General features: G+C 55.7%; 7 protein-coding genes across 7 annotated transcripts; 3 read left to right on the forward strand and 4 right to left on the reverse strand.

The window, feature by feature from the left end:
• Positions 1-135: 135 nt before the first annotated feature.
• N656DRAFT_773701 (translation elongation factor EF-1 alpha) lies at positions 136-2,780 on the forward strand. Its single transcript, XM_064814111.1, has 8 exons — positions 136-277; positions 352-379; positions 443-456; positions 520-547; positions 621-683; positions 959-1,097; positions 1,162-2,234; positions 2,291-2,780. Exons 1-8 carry the CDS (start codon positions 273-275, stop codon positions 2,324-2,326), a joined length of 1,386 nt encoding a protein of 461 aa, XP_064675121.1. The 5' UTR covers positions 136-272; the 3' UTR covers positions 2,327-2,780.
• N656DRAFT_773702 (uncharacterized protein) lies at positions 2,740-5,823 on the reverse strand. Its single transcript, XM_064814112.1, has 2 exons — positions 4,654-5,823; positions 2,740-4,594 (listed from the first exon to the last, which is right to left on the reverse strand). The coding sequence occupies exons 1-2, from the start codon at positions 5,657-5,659 to the stop codon at positions 2,853-2,855; spliced, it is 2,748 nt and encodes a 915-aa protein (XP_064675122.1). The 5' UTR covers positions 5,660-5,823; the 3' UTR covers positions 2,740-2,852.
• Positions 5,824-5,917: 94 nt separating this feature from the next.
• N656DRAFT_773703 (MAGE-domain-containing protein) lies at positions 5,918-7,595 on the forward strand. The gene is made up of 4 exons (XM_064814113.1): positions 5,918-6,180; positions 6,238-6,427; positions 6,479-6,616; positions 6,677-7,595. Exons 1-4 carry the CDS (start codon positions 6,151-6,153, stop codon positions 7,318-7,320), a joined length of 1,002 nt encoding a protein of 333 aa, XP_064675123.1. The 5' UTR covers positions 5,918-6,150; the 3' UTR covers positions 7,321-7,595.
• Positions 7,296-8,238, reverse strand: N656DRAFT_773704 (splicing factor 3B, subunit 5). The gene is made up of 3 exons (XM_064814114.1): positions 8,093-8,238; positions 7,831-8,037; positions 7,296-7,764 (listed from the first exon to the last, which is right to left on the reverse strand). Exons 1-3 carry the CDS (start codon positions 8,093-8,095, stop codon positions 7,684-7,686), a joined length of 291 nt encoding a protein of 96 aa, XP_064675124.1. The 5' UTR covers positions 8,096-8,238; the 3' UTR covers positions 7,296-7,683.
• A 97-nt stretch (positions 8,239-8,335) lies between these two features.
• On the forward strand, positions 8,336-10,576 carry N656DRAFT_825661 (uncharacterized protein). The gene is made up of 3 exons (XM_064818453.1): positions 8,336-9,869; positions 9,943-10,370; positions 10,442-10,576. The coding sequence occupies exons 1-2, from the start codon at positions 8,556-8,558 to the stop codon at positions 10,360-10,362; spliced, it is 1,734 nt and encodes a 577-aa protein (XP_064675125.1). The 5' UTR covers positions 8,336-8,555; the 3' UTR covers positions 10,363-10,370; positions 10,442-10,576.
• Positions 10,441-11,274, reverse strand: N656DRAFT_47032 (uncharacterized protein). Its single transcript, XM_064809760.1, has one exon. It carries the CDS (start codon positions 11,103-11,105, stop codon positions 10,626-10,628), a length of 480 nt encoding a protein of 159 aa, XP_064675126.1. The 5' UTR covers positions 11,106-11,274; the 3' UTR covers positions 10,441-10,625.
• A 170-nt stretch (positions 11,275-11,444) lies between these two features.
• On the reverse strand, positions 11,445-13,035 carry N656DRAFT_786271 (uncharacterized protein; the record flags this gene model as incomplete). Its single annotated transcript, XM_064816507.1, has 2 exons — positions 11,445-12,537; positions 12,593-13,035. 2 exons carry the CDS (start codon positions 13,033-13,035, stop codon positions 11,445-11,447), a joined length of 1,536 nt encoding a protein of 511 aa, XP_064675127.1.
• Positions 13,036-15,112: the final 2,077 nt, after the last annotated feature.

Here is a 15,112-nt window from a genome sequence, read left to right on the forward strand (position 1 = left end):
CTTGCGCTTTTAACCCCACCAAGCCACTCGCCCCTCCCCACCCTGGCCATAAAAACTTACAACCCCTCCTCACCTCTTCGACCTACTTTCCCTCTTTCCTCCTTCGTCGGCATACCTGATTCAAGCAATCACCTGCCACTTCAAGTGCGTATACCATTGCGACAGCATCTTCATCTCGAAGAGAGCATCTTCTCTAACTTTCCCCTGCAGCTTTTCTACAGCGCAAGTCGCCAGCATCTTCACTTCAGAAAACAACTCTCAACACCGTCAAAATGGGGTAAGTTGCCGACGCTCACATTCGGCGAGAGTCTTGGGACTTGCCTTAGAACCATCGCTAACGACTTCAAACAGCAAGGACTCTGACAAGACCCATATCAACGTAAGTATCTAGCGAGCGCTGAGAACGACATCACTGCAGAACTGGAACTGACATTGCATCTAGGTCGTCGTCATCGGGTTTGTCTACCTGCGTTGACCTCTTCTGCTTGCGTGCACCAGTACTGACACCTACCGATCCAGCCACGTCGACTCTGGCAAGTCCACGACGGTAAGCTTCCTATCGGTGCTCGTCTGCGACGGGACAAAGGTATCGTCCAGACAGCAAGCTGATAATTACATAGACTGGTCACTTGATCTACAAGTGCGGCGGTATCGACAAGCGTACCATTGAGAAGTTCGAGAAGGTTAGTCTCATGATTCATACCCGTTTCCCCATCTCCAAAAGCGCTCCAAAGCGACTGCCAACGGCATAATCATTTTCTGCCTGTCTCTGTCCATTTTCCCTTGAGTCTGCCTTTGTGGCTACCCCTCTCTTATCTCAGCGGGGGAGGGGCACACAAATCCGGCGATAAGCAAATTTTTCGAGCACGGACCCACTTCGCACGACGCCCCTCTCTTCATCGAGAACCGCGCCGCAAGACCCTTGCACGCCAAGAATTGGGCTGACGGATTGAAACAGGAAGCTGCTGAGCTCGGCAAGGGTTCCTTCAAGTATGCGTGGGTTCTCGACAAGCTCAAGGCCGAGCGTGAGCGTGGTATCACCATCGATATCGCGCTCTGGAAGTTCGAGACCAACAAGTACTATGTTACCGTCATCGGTAAGTTCTACCTTCGGTATGAACCTTGCACGTCACTCATGCTGACGGTTGCACTTCCTCACAGATGCCCCCGGCCATCGTGACTTCATCAAGAACATGATTACTGGTACCTCCCAGGCCGACTGCGCTATTCTCATCATTGCCGCCGGTACCGGTGAGTTCGAGGCTGGTATCTCCAAGGATGGCCAGACCCGTGAGCACGCTCTGCTTGCCTACACCCTGGGTGTGAAGCAGCTCATCGTCGCCATCAACAAGATGGACACCACCAACTGGTCTCAGGCCCGTTACGAGGAAATCATCAAGGAGACCTCCAACTTCATCAAGAAGGTCGGCTACAACCCCAAGCAGGTTGCCTTCGTCCCCATCTCGGGCTTCAACGGCGACAACATGCTTGAGGTCTCCACCAACTGCCCGTGGTACAAGGGCTGGGAGAAGGAGACCAAGAAGGGCAAGTCCACTGGCAAGACCCTTCTTGAGGCCATCGACGACATCGAGCCTCCTCAGCGCCCCACCGACAAGCCCCTCCGTCTGCCCCTGCAGGATGTGTACAAGATCGGCGGTATCGGCACTGTCCCTGTCGGCCGTATCGAGACTGGTGTCCTCAAGCCCGGTATGGTCGTTACCTTCGCTCCCTCCAACGTCACCACTGAAGTCAAGTCCGTCGAGATGCACCACGAGCAGCTTGCCGAGGGTGTCCCGGGTGACAACGTCGGCTTCAACGTGAAGAACGTCTCCGTCAAGGAAATCCGCCGTGGCAACGTTGCCGGTGATTCCAAGAACGACCCCCCCGCTGGTGCCGCTTCCTTCGAAGCCCAGGTCATCGTTCTCAACCACCCCGGCCAGGTTGGTGCTGGCTACGCTCCGGTCCTTGACTGCCACACTGCCCACATCGCTTGCAAGTTCGCCGAGCTCAAGACCAAGATCGACCGCCGTACCGGTAAGGCTGTTGAGGAGAACCCCAAGTTCATCAAGTCCGGCGATGCTGCCATCGTCAAGATGATTCCGTCCAAGCCCATGTGCGTTGAGTCGTTCACCGACTATCCTCCTCTCGGTCGTTTCGCCGTCCGTGACATGCGTCAGACCGTCGCTGTCGGTGTCATCAAGAGCGTCGAGAAGGCTGTCGCCGGTTCCGGCAAGGTATGTCAATGTTCTCCTACTATCGTCATTTGCATTGGCCCTAACAATTGCAACAGGTCACCAAGTCCGCTGCCAAGGCTGCCAAGAAATAAACGGTTTCTTCATGCAGCAAATAAAAAAGTCACTTCCAGAGATCCGGGTCGTGTGGCTCACCGAAGAGATCGCGCCTCGTATCTAGGTACGGCGTTAACGAATTTCACTTTGCATGAGCACTCGGAACGTTTTGTTATGGGGCACATCTTTGAGAGGGAATGGTCGGGGTTTCTGCGCATCAAAACTTCTCTCGCCATGTGCTTAGTACAAAATAGAGTCTCTTAGAAGTGATCACGAAGGTCATGATTCCCCCAGTCGGCCGTCCTGAATGAATGCTGCTGTGTTGCACTTGAGTGTTATTGTCCATGTTGGATGTCAGAGAATGATGCTGTAGCTTGGTGATATTGTAATAGACATATCCAGTGCAGTTCGTCCACACTGGTCTCTGTCCATGTAGCCTCCATCGCGGATGGTGTCATCACAGCAGTCTTAATAAATCAAGTCGAATACAACACCACATGACGACAATGTAGATGTCCAACTCTATAATATAATCTACAGATAATTTTACACGGCTAATGATGCTTACAACGACCAGGAATCATCGTCTTGAGAAATCAACGTCTGGAACCACTTGATCCGTCCCTCGCCACTCGCAATCTCGGACGCGACCCGGAGGAAGTGGTGCACGTCCACGGGCTGCGGAGGCGGGCGGGGCTCCCTTTCCTCCTTGGGAACGTTCTTGAAGTGAGACGTGAAGTGGTGGCCGCCGCCGCGTTTGCTGCGTGACTCAGAGTCAGAGGGGAAGAAGAAGGATGAGCCGTCTGGCGCCGCGTCCTTGGGCTCCGCGTCCTCGTGTGCCGGGTCGACATGCGCCGCCTCCAGCGACAGCTCGGCCCGCAGCCCGCCCCGCTTGCCTGCGATGATGTGACTGTACCGTAGTTTCAGCCCCTCGTACTCGGCAGCGACTTGCCGCTGGACCTCGATGGTTGCTAATCGGTAGTCCACTGTGACCGTGTCTTCGGAGACGCCGGCGCGATTGTTATTGTTGTTGTTGTTGTTGTTGATAGTGGGGGACGTAGTGTTGTCTTCTAAGGTGGGAGAAGAGAGTTCTGCGTATTTCGGCAGGAGGAGGCGGCGGGGGAGACTGATGCCCTTAAGATAATGAGGGGTTTTGAAGAGCGCGTTTTTCGGTTTCAGGTCGCACAGTGGCATGAAATCGGCGGTGACTGGCGAGGCGTACCGCTCAATATGCCTTCCCGGGAGCGTGAAGTAGCGACGCTGCAGGATGCGGGCGTCGACAGGACACCCGGGGAACAGGAGATCCTGCGTGGAGGTGTGCATGACGGCCCGCAGGTGGGTGATGCGCTTGATCTCCCTGTGGTCCATTTCAATGTAGAGTTCAAGGTCTGGCGCGGCCTTGACGAGGTCCGGGGACATGGTGGGATCCGGGGCGAAGCGCACCACGGCGGTCAAGTGCCAGAGACCCGTCTCGTGGAGATTACTGGGGAGGTCGAGAGTGTCGAGGGGCGGGAGGAGCGGAACGAAGGTGCGCGGACGGGAGAGATCCAGCTGTGACTCGCTTCCAGGTTCCAGAGGCGGGTCAGAAGGGCGTTGCTTGCTGGCGAAGACGACGTGCCCGAAAACAGCAGAGGTGTCCGTTTGCGGTTCCGAAGACCACCCCAGCATGTGGCTTACTCGCTCCCCGGGCTCCACGATGGCCTGCGTTGGATCCAGGGGAAACGGAAGGCTGTCTGCCGAAGCGACGCCTGAGGAATGAGTCTCGAAAAGACTTCCGGAAGGCGAATCAGACCGAGGAAGAGAAGCAACCCATCTCTCCCACATGTTAAAACGCTCTTCCCAAGGCAACTTTTGATCACAGTTGATTTCAGCGAGGTACCGGCCGCCGCGGGCGAGGGAATTCGGCACGACTTCCAACGAGTAAGAGTGAGACGCCGGCGACTTTGGGAAAAACGCATGGCGGAGAAATCGGAAAACGGTCTCGGCATAGTTCTCCAAAGATATATCTCGATTTGATAGCTGAATCCAGGTGACCATAATCTTCTCCCCCGAGGGATCGAGGCGGGGCACGCTGTTGGTGAGGGTTCCGACCGCATCGAGAATGGCAGGCTCGATCGGGTTTGGCGAGACAAGGCTGACCGGAAATTCTTCGGTTTGGGCTTGTTTGAGGAACTGGTTGATTCTGTAAAAAACCGCCTGAGCTGTGGGCTTAGGCCCCTTGACAACAAGATTGTGTGTGCTTGCGATAAACGAGATTTCCGCTTCAGGAAACGTTCTTGCTATGGTTCCCAGAAGTCTCTGATTTCCTGTAACATGAAACTGGTAAGCTCGCGGAAAGGTAGGTAGTAGAATGTGCAGCACGCACGCAATAACAGGTTGAACTCAAGTTCACGGATCGTGGCGCTGAGACGGCCATCCTGCTGATCGGGCCCCTGGGAAGAGGACAAACCCCAGCATTCGCGCATCAGTCGGATCGCGAGCCTCTCTTTTCCAGTCATGCCTGGCAAGACGTAGCCATAAAGTCTCGAATCTGGGATCCGTATCGTCCCATTCCCCGATACTGGCGTCCAATCAGGGGCGCCTAGAATCCAGGGATGAGAGTTATCGTCGGGGGCAGGCTCCTCTGGCAAAACCCGCTTCACCGCATGCCATTCGCGAAAGTATTTTTGCAACTGAGCAACGGTAAAGCCCTTGACAAGAGTATCCTTGAGTGCAACGAAGTCCTTCTCAATGAGGACTGATGTGTCAACCGGCCTCAGCTCGTGGATAAGGACCTCGGCGGCAGCATCATTGGTTTGATCCGGCAGAAGGGTAGCCGGATCGACCTCGACATGGCTGCCGTCAGGTGGCAGTTTTGGGTATTCGCGTTTGAGAGGTGTTTCCGTCAGGACAATTGCAGAGGCAGGCTTGCCCAAGATGTCAATGGATAGACCTTCCTGCCGCGCCGACAAAATACGGCCCCGGGACTTGTATTCGTATGGACGTCGCTGCTGCGAGAAGCGTAACTTTCCGGAGACAGAGTCTCTCTGGTGGTCATCGCTTTCTGCTTCCTGTAACGGCCTTTTGGGCAACACGGCCTTCTTGTCCTCCTTGTCCTTCTTGTGGTCGCCGGCTTCCAGCTCTTGGAAGGCTTTGTAGAACGTCTCGGGATTGGGCGCGTCGTTCCCATGGTCGCTGGCTCGGCGCCGGTCGAGTTCCTCGGTCGCGGCCGGGGCATCGGTGCCATGGGTACCGTAGCGACGTCGGTGGCTACGGTGTGAGGAGGCAACAGCAGCAGCGGGAAACGGAAGCCGCATGGCGGTCTCAGCTAGTTGTAAGCGGCATCTCAGGCAGACAAAGCTGGCACTGCCCGTCACTCTGCGCCTGAGCATTGGAAAGAATTGAGTTGCCAAACCACCAGTTGCGGTTCAACAGTTGCCAGTACTGGAGGTCTGGAATGGCACATCCAGCACGACAGCGGATGGTTCATCACTGTGGATCGCCCCCAGGGGTTTGACTTTTGGATCTTTGCGACGAGAGATTTTGGGTGGGTCTGTGGAGCTTGGGCTTACACTAGATCCTCCGGCAGGCAAGGAGGCACATGCAGACGCGACTTGACAGGGGTCTTACGCGTTGCGCCCCGCGCTGGAAACCAAAGTCGATTGACTCGATTACCATTCCTGGGACGTATTGTACGTTACAGTTACGAGGCTCGCTCTTTCTTCTGGTGGACATATTTGCCATCCACATCTCCGTTCTTTCAATTCCAGGTTCCCCTCATAGATTAAGTAGGGTTCTGCAGGAGCTCTACATTCGCACCGTGTGCAGCGAGAAGCTGGTCCTCTTTTGTGTAGGCGACACTGACCCAAGGCCTTCAACCACCATGCCCGTATCACAGCGGCGGCAACGACAGGTAGGTAGGCCCGGCCGTCTTTTCTTTTGGCGGACTGGCGTGACTGATAATGGCAAGGCTGTCCAAGATGACGAAGATGAGGATATGCGACAAGCACATAGCGATGTGGAAAACGACGGCAACACGCCGATGGAGGACGACGCACAAGAGGAAAGAATCAACCAAACGGTAAAGAGCCTGGTGCGCTATGCGCTCGCCTGCGAGTTCTCGCGTACGCCCATCAGGCGCGACGGTATCCGAGATAGAGGTATAGGCTGCAGCCCCGGCCATCACAGAGGATGCCGCTAAAACTGTACAGTCCTTGGAGAGAACGGCAAATCTTTCAAGAAAGTGTTTGCTCGTGCGCAGAAGCAGTTACGCGCAACATTTGGCATGGAGATGGTAGAACTTCCCATAAAAGACCGAAGCCTCATGACCAGGGAGCAAAAACGAAGAGGTAGGAAATTTCTCTAACGGGCTAAGACGGCGCGCTCACTAACACAACCCTCTTTGGCAGCGGCCAAGTCGCAGAGTCAACAAGCGACAACTTCAAATAGCTACGTCCTTGTCTCTGTCCTACCTGAGCAGTACACGGTACCGGCAATCATTACGCCCTCCAAAGTCCAGTCCGCAGAAGGCGAGGCATCCTACGTTGCACTTTACACAACCATAATCGCCATAATCACGCTCAGCGGCGGCGGACTCAGCGACCCGCGACTGCGGCGACACCTCACACGGCTGAACCTGGCCGAAAACATGCCGAGCATGAACCCCAATGACGAGACGGCCCCGAGCGAAAAAGCAGACGTGGTCCTGCAGCGCATGATCAAGCAGGGGTACCTCGTGAGGGTGACCGAGTCAAAGACAGCAGGGGACGAAGAAGCCACGACGTGGTACGTCGGGCCGCGCGGCAAGATCGAAGTTGACAAGGAGGCAGTTGCAGCTTTCGTGCGCAATGTGTACGGCGGGTCCAGCGATGAGCTTGAAAAGAAACTGCAGGTCAGCCTCAAGGTGAAGGAGAGGAAACCGGAGGTGTTCGGGGAAGGTGCTGAGGAAGCGCCGGATGCCCCGCCAGATGGCGATCCTGGGCCGAGCAATCGCCGGAGGGGAAGGAGAAGGCAGGCAGAAGCTGAAGAGGAAGACGAAGACGATGATGAGTAGATTTACCCGCCTGTGACAGGGGCGGTATGGCCCTTATGGACCACGTTATATTCCTTTCTGTGCTATGACTACAGATAGGGTCATCCAAACGCTCCACGCGTCGCTTCTCGTTGAGGCTGACAATCCTCGTTCCTTCCCTCTCGGCGCTATTGAATGGAGCAGCCAAGTGTGTAGCGGAGTCGATGGACTCGACAGATCGAGTGAACCTGGCCTTGGGGCCATATGTCCCACGGGGTTTTCGGGACCGTGGCCGCGGCCCGGTTCCCCTTCCCGCTCACAATCCCAACCTTGGCTTGTCCCTGTCCGCTCTGATGCCCTGATTTTTAAACCATGGACTTGCTTTCCCCCGTACCTTGACTAAGGTCATATTTCATCCTGCCTTCCAGTCGGGAATATCTCGTCGCCTTCCCGAGGCGGCGGTGGCCCCATCGGCTGAATCATTTTCTGAACGCAGTCAGTGATTGTCGCAGGTGTTTAAGGGAGAGATGGTGGCGATGTTTGAGGACGTACTCGAATCATCTCAGTGCGCACTTTGGCTATCGGCTCGTTTTGTGCCAGCGCGATATACGACAGCAAGGGAGGATGCCCCACGATGCTTGACTGCGTGTCGCGGTGGATGTTTGTCTTCCACTCCCAGCTCGTAGTATCGGGATGGCCGGTGCCGATGTACTTGGCCTGCAGCCGCTCAAGTTCTTGCTGGTTGCGAAGCTTGTCGGCCTGTGTTTGCAATGGTAAGTATCTAGTGAAACTGCGGGGGAAGGCCGAAGCGCACCATTTTCTGGGTTTGTTATGAGTTGAAAAACGTCGTTTGCTGGCCAGTGATAGATGGGTTGAAGGTGGCCTTGTTCCTGAAGTACGTTACAGTACGAAGTAACGTTAAGTGCCAAGAGCCAAGAGCACGCTAGACCCTGACCGAGGTGAGACAGCTCCATAGAGTGTCTTGGCGCTGCAACTGTTCGGTGTGCGCGACAATGTCTTGAGCGTGCAACGCCTAATAAATTCAAAATCCCCTGAACAGCAACATCCCTTTCATACTCTCCCGAGGCGAAGACTTCTGCAATGCTTGCATTCGGAACGGATATATAAGCATTTCGTCGGAGTTTCATATACCTTATGCAAGGAAGAACTTTTAATTTTGGCAATCCACAGCGCCACTCACTCATGAACCACCACATATTAAGAACAGCGCCTTGATCTTGCTTGTGAATGATTACCACCAACTTCGTCCAGAAGAGATGGCCGAAGTACTCCTCCAATCTGCCCTAGCGGCCTCAAAATCCAAACATCTTGCGGCCGAAGCCGCCCTGGTCAGACGCAACTGCCTCACGCAACACCAGCAACAGCACCCTCAGCCCGAGCATGAAGCCAAACTCACCGACACGGCCTCAATCGCCTCCTGTCCAGACTGTTACGCCGCCCTAGTCGAGGCCCTACGCGTACGCTTTTTTTCCCTCACAACCACTTCACCCGGCCCCAACTACCCTCATCAACAGCAAGAACAACAACAACACCCAGACCAGCCCCATCCCCAGGCCCAGCCAAAACCTCCATCACCATCACCACCATCGGGACAACAATCACAACAACAGCAGCAGCAGCAACAACAACAACAACAACAAAAGGAATGGTTCACCCCCCGCCGCGACTTCCTCTCCGATCTCTCCCTCTTACTCAACCACGCAAGAGCGCGCGAGGTCCCACCGGGTGTGATCGACGCGCGGGTGCAGGAGGAGCGCGCCCGCTGGTACCTCGAGACGGTGCGCAGCAGTTCGCTGCCGCGGCTTCTTGTCGCGGCGGCGCAGCCGTCTCCGTCTCCGTCCGTGGGTGGTGGTGGTGGTTCTGAGGCAGAGGGAGGCGAGACTGAAACAGTAACCGAAGTGGAGGAGAGAAAAGCCGCGGCTGAGAAGCTGGCCCTTCTTCTTCCCCCTTATGGATCGGTGGCGGATGGTCGTGGTGGTGGTGGTGATGATGATGATGATGATCCGGTTCGATTGGCAAGGGAGGTTGCGCAGCTTGTCCAACACGCCCTGGGGTGTTCTCCGGATAGGGACAAGGAGCGTGATGCGGCGGGGAGGTTGGGGGATGTGTTGCTTCGGGGCGGGGATGCGGAGGAAATAGTGCAGGCCTGGAGGGAGGCGTGTTTTACGGTGACCGATGCGAGCAGCAGCAGCGGAGGCGTGCCGGAGAATCAGAAAAAGTACCTGGAGATGCTGGGCCAAGGGTTACCCATAGAGCAGGTGGTGGAGCGGATCGCGGAGGACAGGCAGGCCGCGGCGGGCGCGAGAGCCCAGGTCCGGGAGCTCAGCCAGCGGCTGGACGACCTGCGCCGGGCGAGGGCCGCCTACGAGCTGCAGAAGCGCAGGCGGGAGAGCCAGGCCCAGGAGAGGGTCCCGGACGACGTATACAATCTCCCAGCGTGTGCCGTGTGCGGGGAGGTGCCTGCGCCTAGCGGGTTCTTCTGCTGCGGCGTCTGTGCGATACTGCACGGCAAGGGCATCGTCCCGCAGCAGACCGTGTTCTGCTCCCCGCGGTGCGAAGAGAAGGGACATGTAAGAGACGACCCACCCATCACACCGTGAATCCGGCTTACGTTTACTGACGGGCTCTGTTATGATGCTTCAGGCCTCCCACGCGGAGTCACACACCTGCGCGTCTGGCGCTCGCTGTATCCAACTTCTCCAGGGAGAAGCCGCCCAAAGCGATGGGGACACGCACATGCGGGAACCGCCGCCAGCCCCAGGCGACCTCTGCTTCTGCACCGAATGTCTCACCACGCTGGCGCAGCCCACGATATGGTGCTGCCTTGCCTGCGCAGACGCCGACTTTCAGCGCCACCGCGAGGAGATACACCTCCCGGAGCGCAAGACGCTGGGACTTGTTGTGGACGACGAGGGCCAGCTAGAGTACATGGACGGGGCCGCCGACGATGGCAGTGATCGGAGATATCGCGCCAAGGATATTAGTGCGCTTACGACATCGCTCGATCGGGCGGCTGGGGAATGGGAGGCGAGGAACCGGGTGACACTGCGAGACCTAAGCTAAGGAACAGAGTATGTAGTCTGGGTCGCCAATGATTTGTGCATACGGCACGAGCCTGTTGACAATAGCAATGTCATGGCAGTTGACGCGCTGAGTCAGTGTGCGATCACAATCTCGGTAGCTCTGCCACTGTAGCCAGGCAGGCAGTCAAGCATGGGAAGAGGAACTTGCGGACACCACAGGCTATATCATAAACGTCCGTCAGGATAGAAGCTATGGCTGTCAATCTCATCAACTGGCTCCAACCACTACAGTCTCCTCACTCGTTATCGTCGGTCACAAGTCTGCAAAGGAAACCACAGCTCAGAAAAGAAAGTGGTTTTTGATCCAGCAATACTCAGACGAACCAACAAGTTGTCTAAGAAACCAACCAATAGCTCAGCTATGTAGACGTTAATCTGTGCTGTGAGCCTCGCCTTTTGCTTCGCTCCTTTGAACTTCCACCAGTGCCACCCCGCTCCATCCACTAACCAGATAGAAAAGAACATGCCGTGGCGAGGGGATCGCCGGAATTTGATAGATGGATTTGCCTCCTCTTCAGAAGTCTGTCCAGAAGAGAGAGGAAAGAAAAGATAAAAGACAGACGGGCAAAGGAAAAAAAGGGTATTCCATGTCAGGTCGCATGATGATAAAAACATGGTACATAAGAGAAGACAAAGTTGGTATAATCCGAAGAGCTGGCGGGGAAGCATCAAGGCCCCTTTGCTCGAGAATTTGTGTTCTCGTAGCCAAAAGTTCGGTGGCATTGGCCTATCCACCGCAGCTCCGAGACTTAAAATTCGTAATTGGTCAAGATCATAAGCCGAGAAGACTGACAGGTGCTGGCGAGAAGAAAATTGGATCAGGTACGGGGCGACCACGGCTGCAGTTCACGCGCGCTCAACACTGAGAAGGGAGCTTGCAGTGCTCCAAGTTGGTGCCAATGGCGCCGCAACCAGGGGAAGAAAGGCAGAGGCATGTAGTGCCAGGAGAAATGCTAGGTCCACCCCCATTGTGGGGACAACCATCACCAGGCGGATTCGGGGCGGGAAACGTCATTCTGAAGCACAGACTAGTTGAGGATGCCCCAGGTCCTCTGCCCAACTTTACCGGCGCGATTTCCCACCATGTTGCTTGAGCCTGCTAGTTCTCCAGCCCTCGTACCATTGCTCCCTGCTGAGCTCGCGCAACTCTCCTCGCCATTCGCTGAAGACGGTGTCCTTGAGGCGGAGAAAGTCGCAGTGCTCTTCGTTGTACGGATCGGCGAAGCCCCAAGGGAACTGTCGGCCGATCACGCCGGGCTCGTAGATGTCTGGGCTCAGAATTGACATGGGGAGGAAAGGTACATCATCCTCTTTGCCGCCCTCCTTCTCCTCTGAGACCCTGCGACGGCGGACAGAGCCAGTGGAAGATCGGTCAAATGGCGGATTGGAGCCCTGGGCCTGAGCGGGCAGCTCCTGATCGTCGGCGCTCGCCTCCACTTCGCCCTCTTCTTGCTGTTGGTCCTCGTCCTCCTCCACGATCTTGCTGGAATCCGGGCTGCTGGTGTCATCGTCATCCAAACCCAGGGCTTCCAAGGGGTCGAGATTAGCCTTCTTCAAGCTATCTGCAACTGTTTTCTTGAGCGCGTTCATGTGCTTGGTGGTGATGGTGTCGGCTTTTGAGATGACGGGAATGACGGTCGTCTTTCCCTGCAACGTCCGCAGGACCTGGAGATCAAGATCCTCATCCAGGCCACCCAGGATCCGAGCGTGCGGATAGTGCTTCCCACCGTTGTGTTGGCCATTTGCGCTCGCGGCCTTGGCGGCTGCGATGTTCCGGTCTAGGCGGGCTGGGTCGAGAACGAGGAAGACGGCGTGGATGTGAGTATCCTGTACTCCAGGCGACCGTACAACCTTCATCTCCTCATTGAATGTGTCCTCGAACTTGCTTTCGACGAAACTGGACATTTCCCGAAGCTGCAGATCCACAACATTCTTTTCCAATCCCTCAGAATCCCACAGTGTCAGGCCGATACGTTCGCCGTCAACCTCGGTTTCGAGGTAGTGGGGAATGAAGTTGCCAGAGGGAGGCGGCTTGGGGAGATCGTCCAGGTCGATAACGCTCTTGGAACGCTTCTTGGCGGGCAATTCAAGCGCTGTCTTTAGGAATTCGAGGAACGAGGTTTTACCGGAATTGGTGGTCCCGACAATCAGGATACTGACCACAGATGAGCGAGGCCCAACCATTGAGATTGAGAATGCAAGCAACTTACTTGAAGGGTGTGGGATCCTTTCTTCTCCGGACCCTTCTAGGGTTATTGATGGTGCTGATGGCGCTGCTGGCATAGCTGTAGCGGCCACGGTGTGCCATGCTGCCGGTGCCGGCGTAAGGGTCAAAGCCACCGTTGGGGATGGGGGGAGGTACACTGATGACGGAGCGCGATGGTTCCATTGAGGGCCGCGGGGCGGATTGTGCCATGTACTCGGCTCTGCCAGAAACAATCGCGAGGGAATCAGGACGGTTCTCGCTGCCGAGTCCTAGTTGTGGAGCGGGGGCCCCGTTGTAAAGAACGGGCAGGCGGGGCGGCGACTTGGAGACGGCATCGCGCTGGCGTTGGAGCTCCTGCTCCTTTGCAGCTCGCTGCTTCTTCAAGTCGGCGCTTTTGCTTCGTCGCAGCAACATTCCGAGGCTAGAGCGACGGGGCGGCGTGGTCATTGCTCAACTGGAATGAACTCGGTTGGCGTGGAAGTGAGCCTGGGAAGGCGCAGCGTTCCGGGAATTGGATTGGAAAGGCGTGAACAAGAGCGTGCACAAAGGTGTCCACGAAAGAGGGGTTGGTAGGCGGCGCCTTCTACAACTTGCGAATGCTAGGTCGGCTTAACCATCAGCCCTCAGCGATCTAAACCATGCCAAGTCGCAAAAAACAACAAGCCTCGGTTTATGTTGTGGCCAACGTAGGAGTAAGTACCTCGAAGCACCCGAAGAGTTGCAGGAAATGCGGAGTTTCGGCCGGGAGCGAGCGTGACGAATTCGAATGGAAGAAAGCAATCGCTTGTGATTCCGGCAGGTCGCAAGGGAGCTTCTAGGTCAAGACGCCGCGTCAGTCAAATCCTCCTGGAGTGCATTTCCATCGTCAATATGAGCCCCTTGTCACACCCCTATCACCAATTCACTGGATTTGCAATAGTGCCGCCTGGGGACGGTGTCGCGAAACCATATCTACCCAGCCATTGGTGGTGGATGCGCCGTTGCCGTCGTTTGGAATACTCCTCAAGTCGGTAGGAGCTCCCTGTTTTCCCCCATGCCACGAATGCGCTCCGAGAAATGCCATTGGCAGAGACAGGATTTTCAAGATCGAGAAGACCATCGCCATTAACACAGAAAATGGACCTACTCAGAAGCCTCACCACCACAACCCGAGCTTTCACTGAGCTCTGATGGCGCGGATACGTGTTAGGTTGCACGCGCGCTGCGAGGTGGGGACTTGTGGCTCACGCGAAGCCACGGCAGGGCGGCCGAGGTAGAATGTTTCAAACAACAGAAAGGAACATAAAGAGTGAAGACAAAGGGCAAGATGTCGGTGCAGCCTGGCAAAACTTGACGACAAGCTGGCAATGCAGAGCCGTTCAGGCAATTTGAGGGGCACAAGAAAGGGATTGCACCGTGTTCAGGGGCGCGACGAAAAGAAAAAAAAAAGACATCCCGAGAATGGCACCGCAATTGAGATTGGCTGATGCTTAAAGCCGGGGGAACTGGTTCCTGCGGTATTAGGTTGCAATAAGACCTGATTAGGGACAAACTAAAACGAGATGGATCTGGGCTTGCAATGTGCTGCACCCTTCCACTTTCAACTCCTTGGCTCGAGGTTGCGCCAAGAACAGGGTGTGGATGGTGAGAAGGTCTTGAAGACGTTTGTATGCTGGTTGCTCTCGGTAGTCCGGGGTGTTGCAGAGCATTCAGAAAGCCGTAGAATTATGTTCACCAGCCCATTTCCACCTGTGTCCTGTGGCTTCGCTGGCTTGTCGCAACTCGATGAGCAACACCACAACACTCTCCCATAGGTTGGGTGGGACCACTCCAGGTATGTAACCGACAGGACTCTATGAACCTGGTGCCATTCCTGACGGGATACTTCAGGTAGAGTACCGAGCCTTACCAACGCTCATGTAGATACCTCTGATCCTCTGCTGCGGGCATCCGGCTCGATCAATGCAAAGGGCTATAATATCATGTCCCACGGCATCCTGTTGTGTTTCGTTGGTCCTGCCATGTCAGCAAAGCCCACACAACTCCCAGGGCAACGCAGGGTCCAGTGCAGTTGTGACCCTTGAGGTACCGGTATCACTGAGAGTGGCCAAACCCCCCTTAAACTGCAGACTTCGGTGAACCACTGAAATTTCGCCGGCCAATCATGTGCGAGGAATGTCACCTCAGCTTCCATGGAGCTTCCATCGGGGAACTGCTGACCGGGACATGGCTGGGCTCCCAGGTCTCAACATCAGGCACGACGGCCCGGAGCTTCATCCACTCGGCTCTACGTACATACAGTTTGGACCTCTGTACTGCTTAAGCGGTACCTATTGGGAGCCGGACCACTACAGGAGACCATGCTGTCCATAGGTTGAACTTCCTCCAGGTAGACAAGCGAAATACATCTCACGAGCGGAGTTGGCTCGCTGACCCTCGCCCGTTGATTTTTCAAGCCAATTACCGCCTACTACAGTATCTTCCAGGTTCCTACCAACTATAAAACCATACTCTTTGTCCCACAACCACTACAAATAGCCGATTT

This window comes from Canariomyces notabilis (assembly GCF_033297395.1).
Source record: "Canariomyces notabilis strain CBS 508.74 unplaced genomic scaffold N656scaffold_1, whole genome shotgun sequence".
Taxonomy (NCBI): domain Eukaryota; kingdom Fungi; phylum Ascomycota; class Sordariomycetes; order Sordariales; family Chaetomiaceae; genus Canariomyces; species Canariomyces notabilis.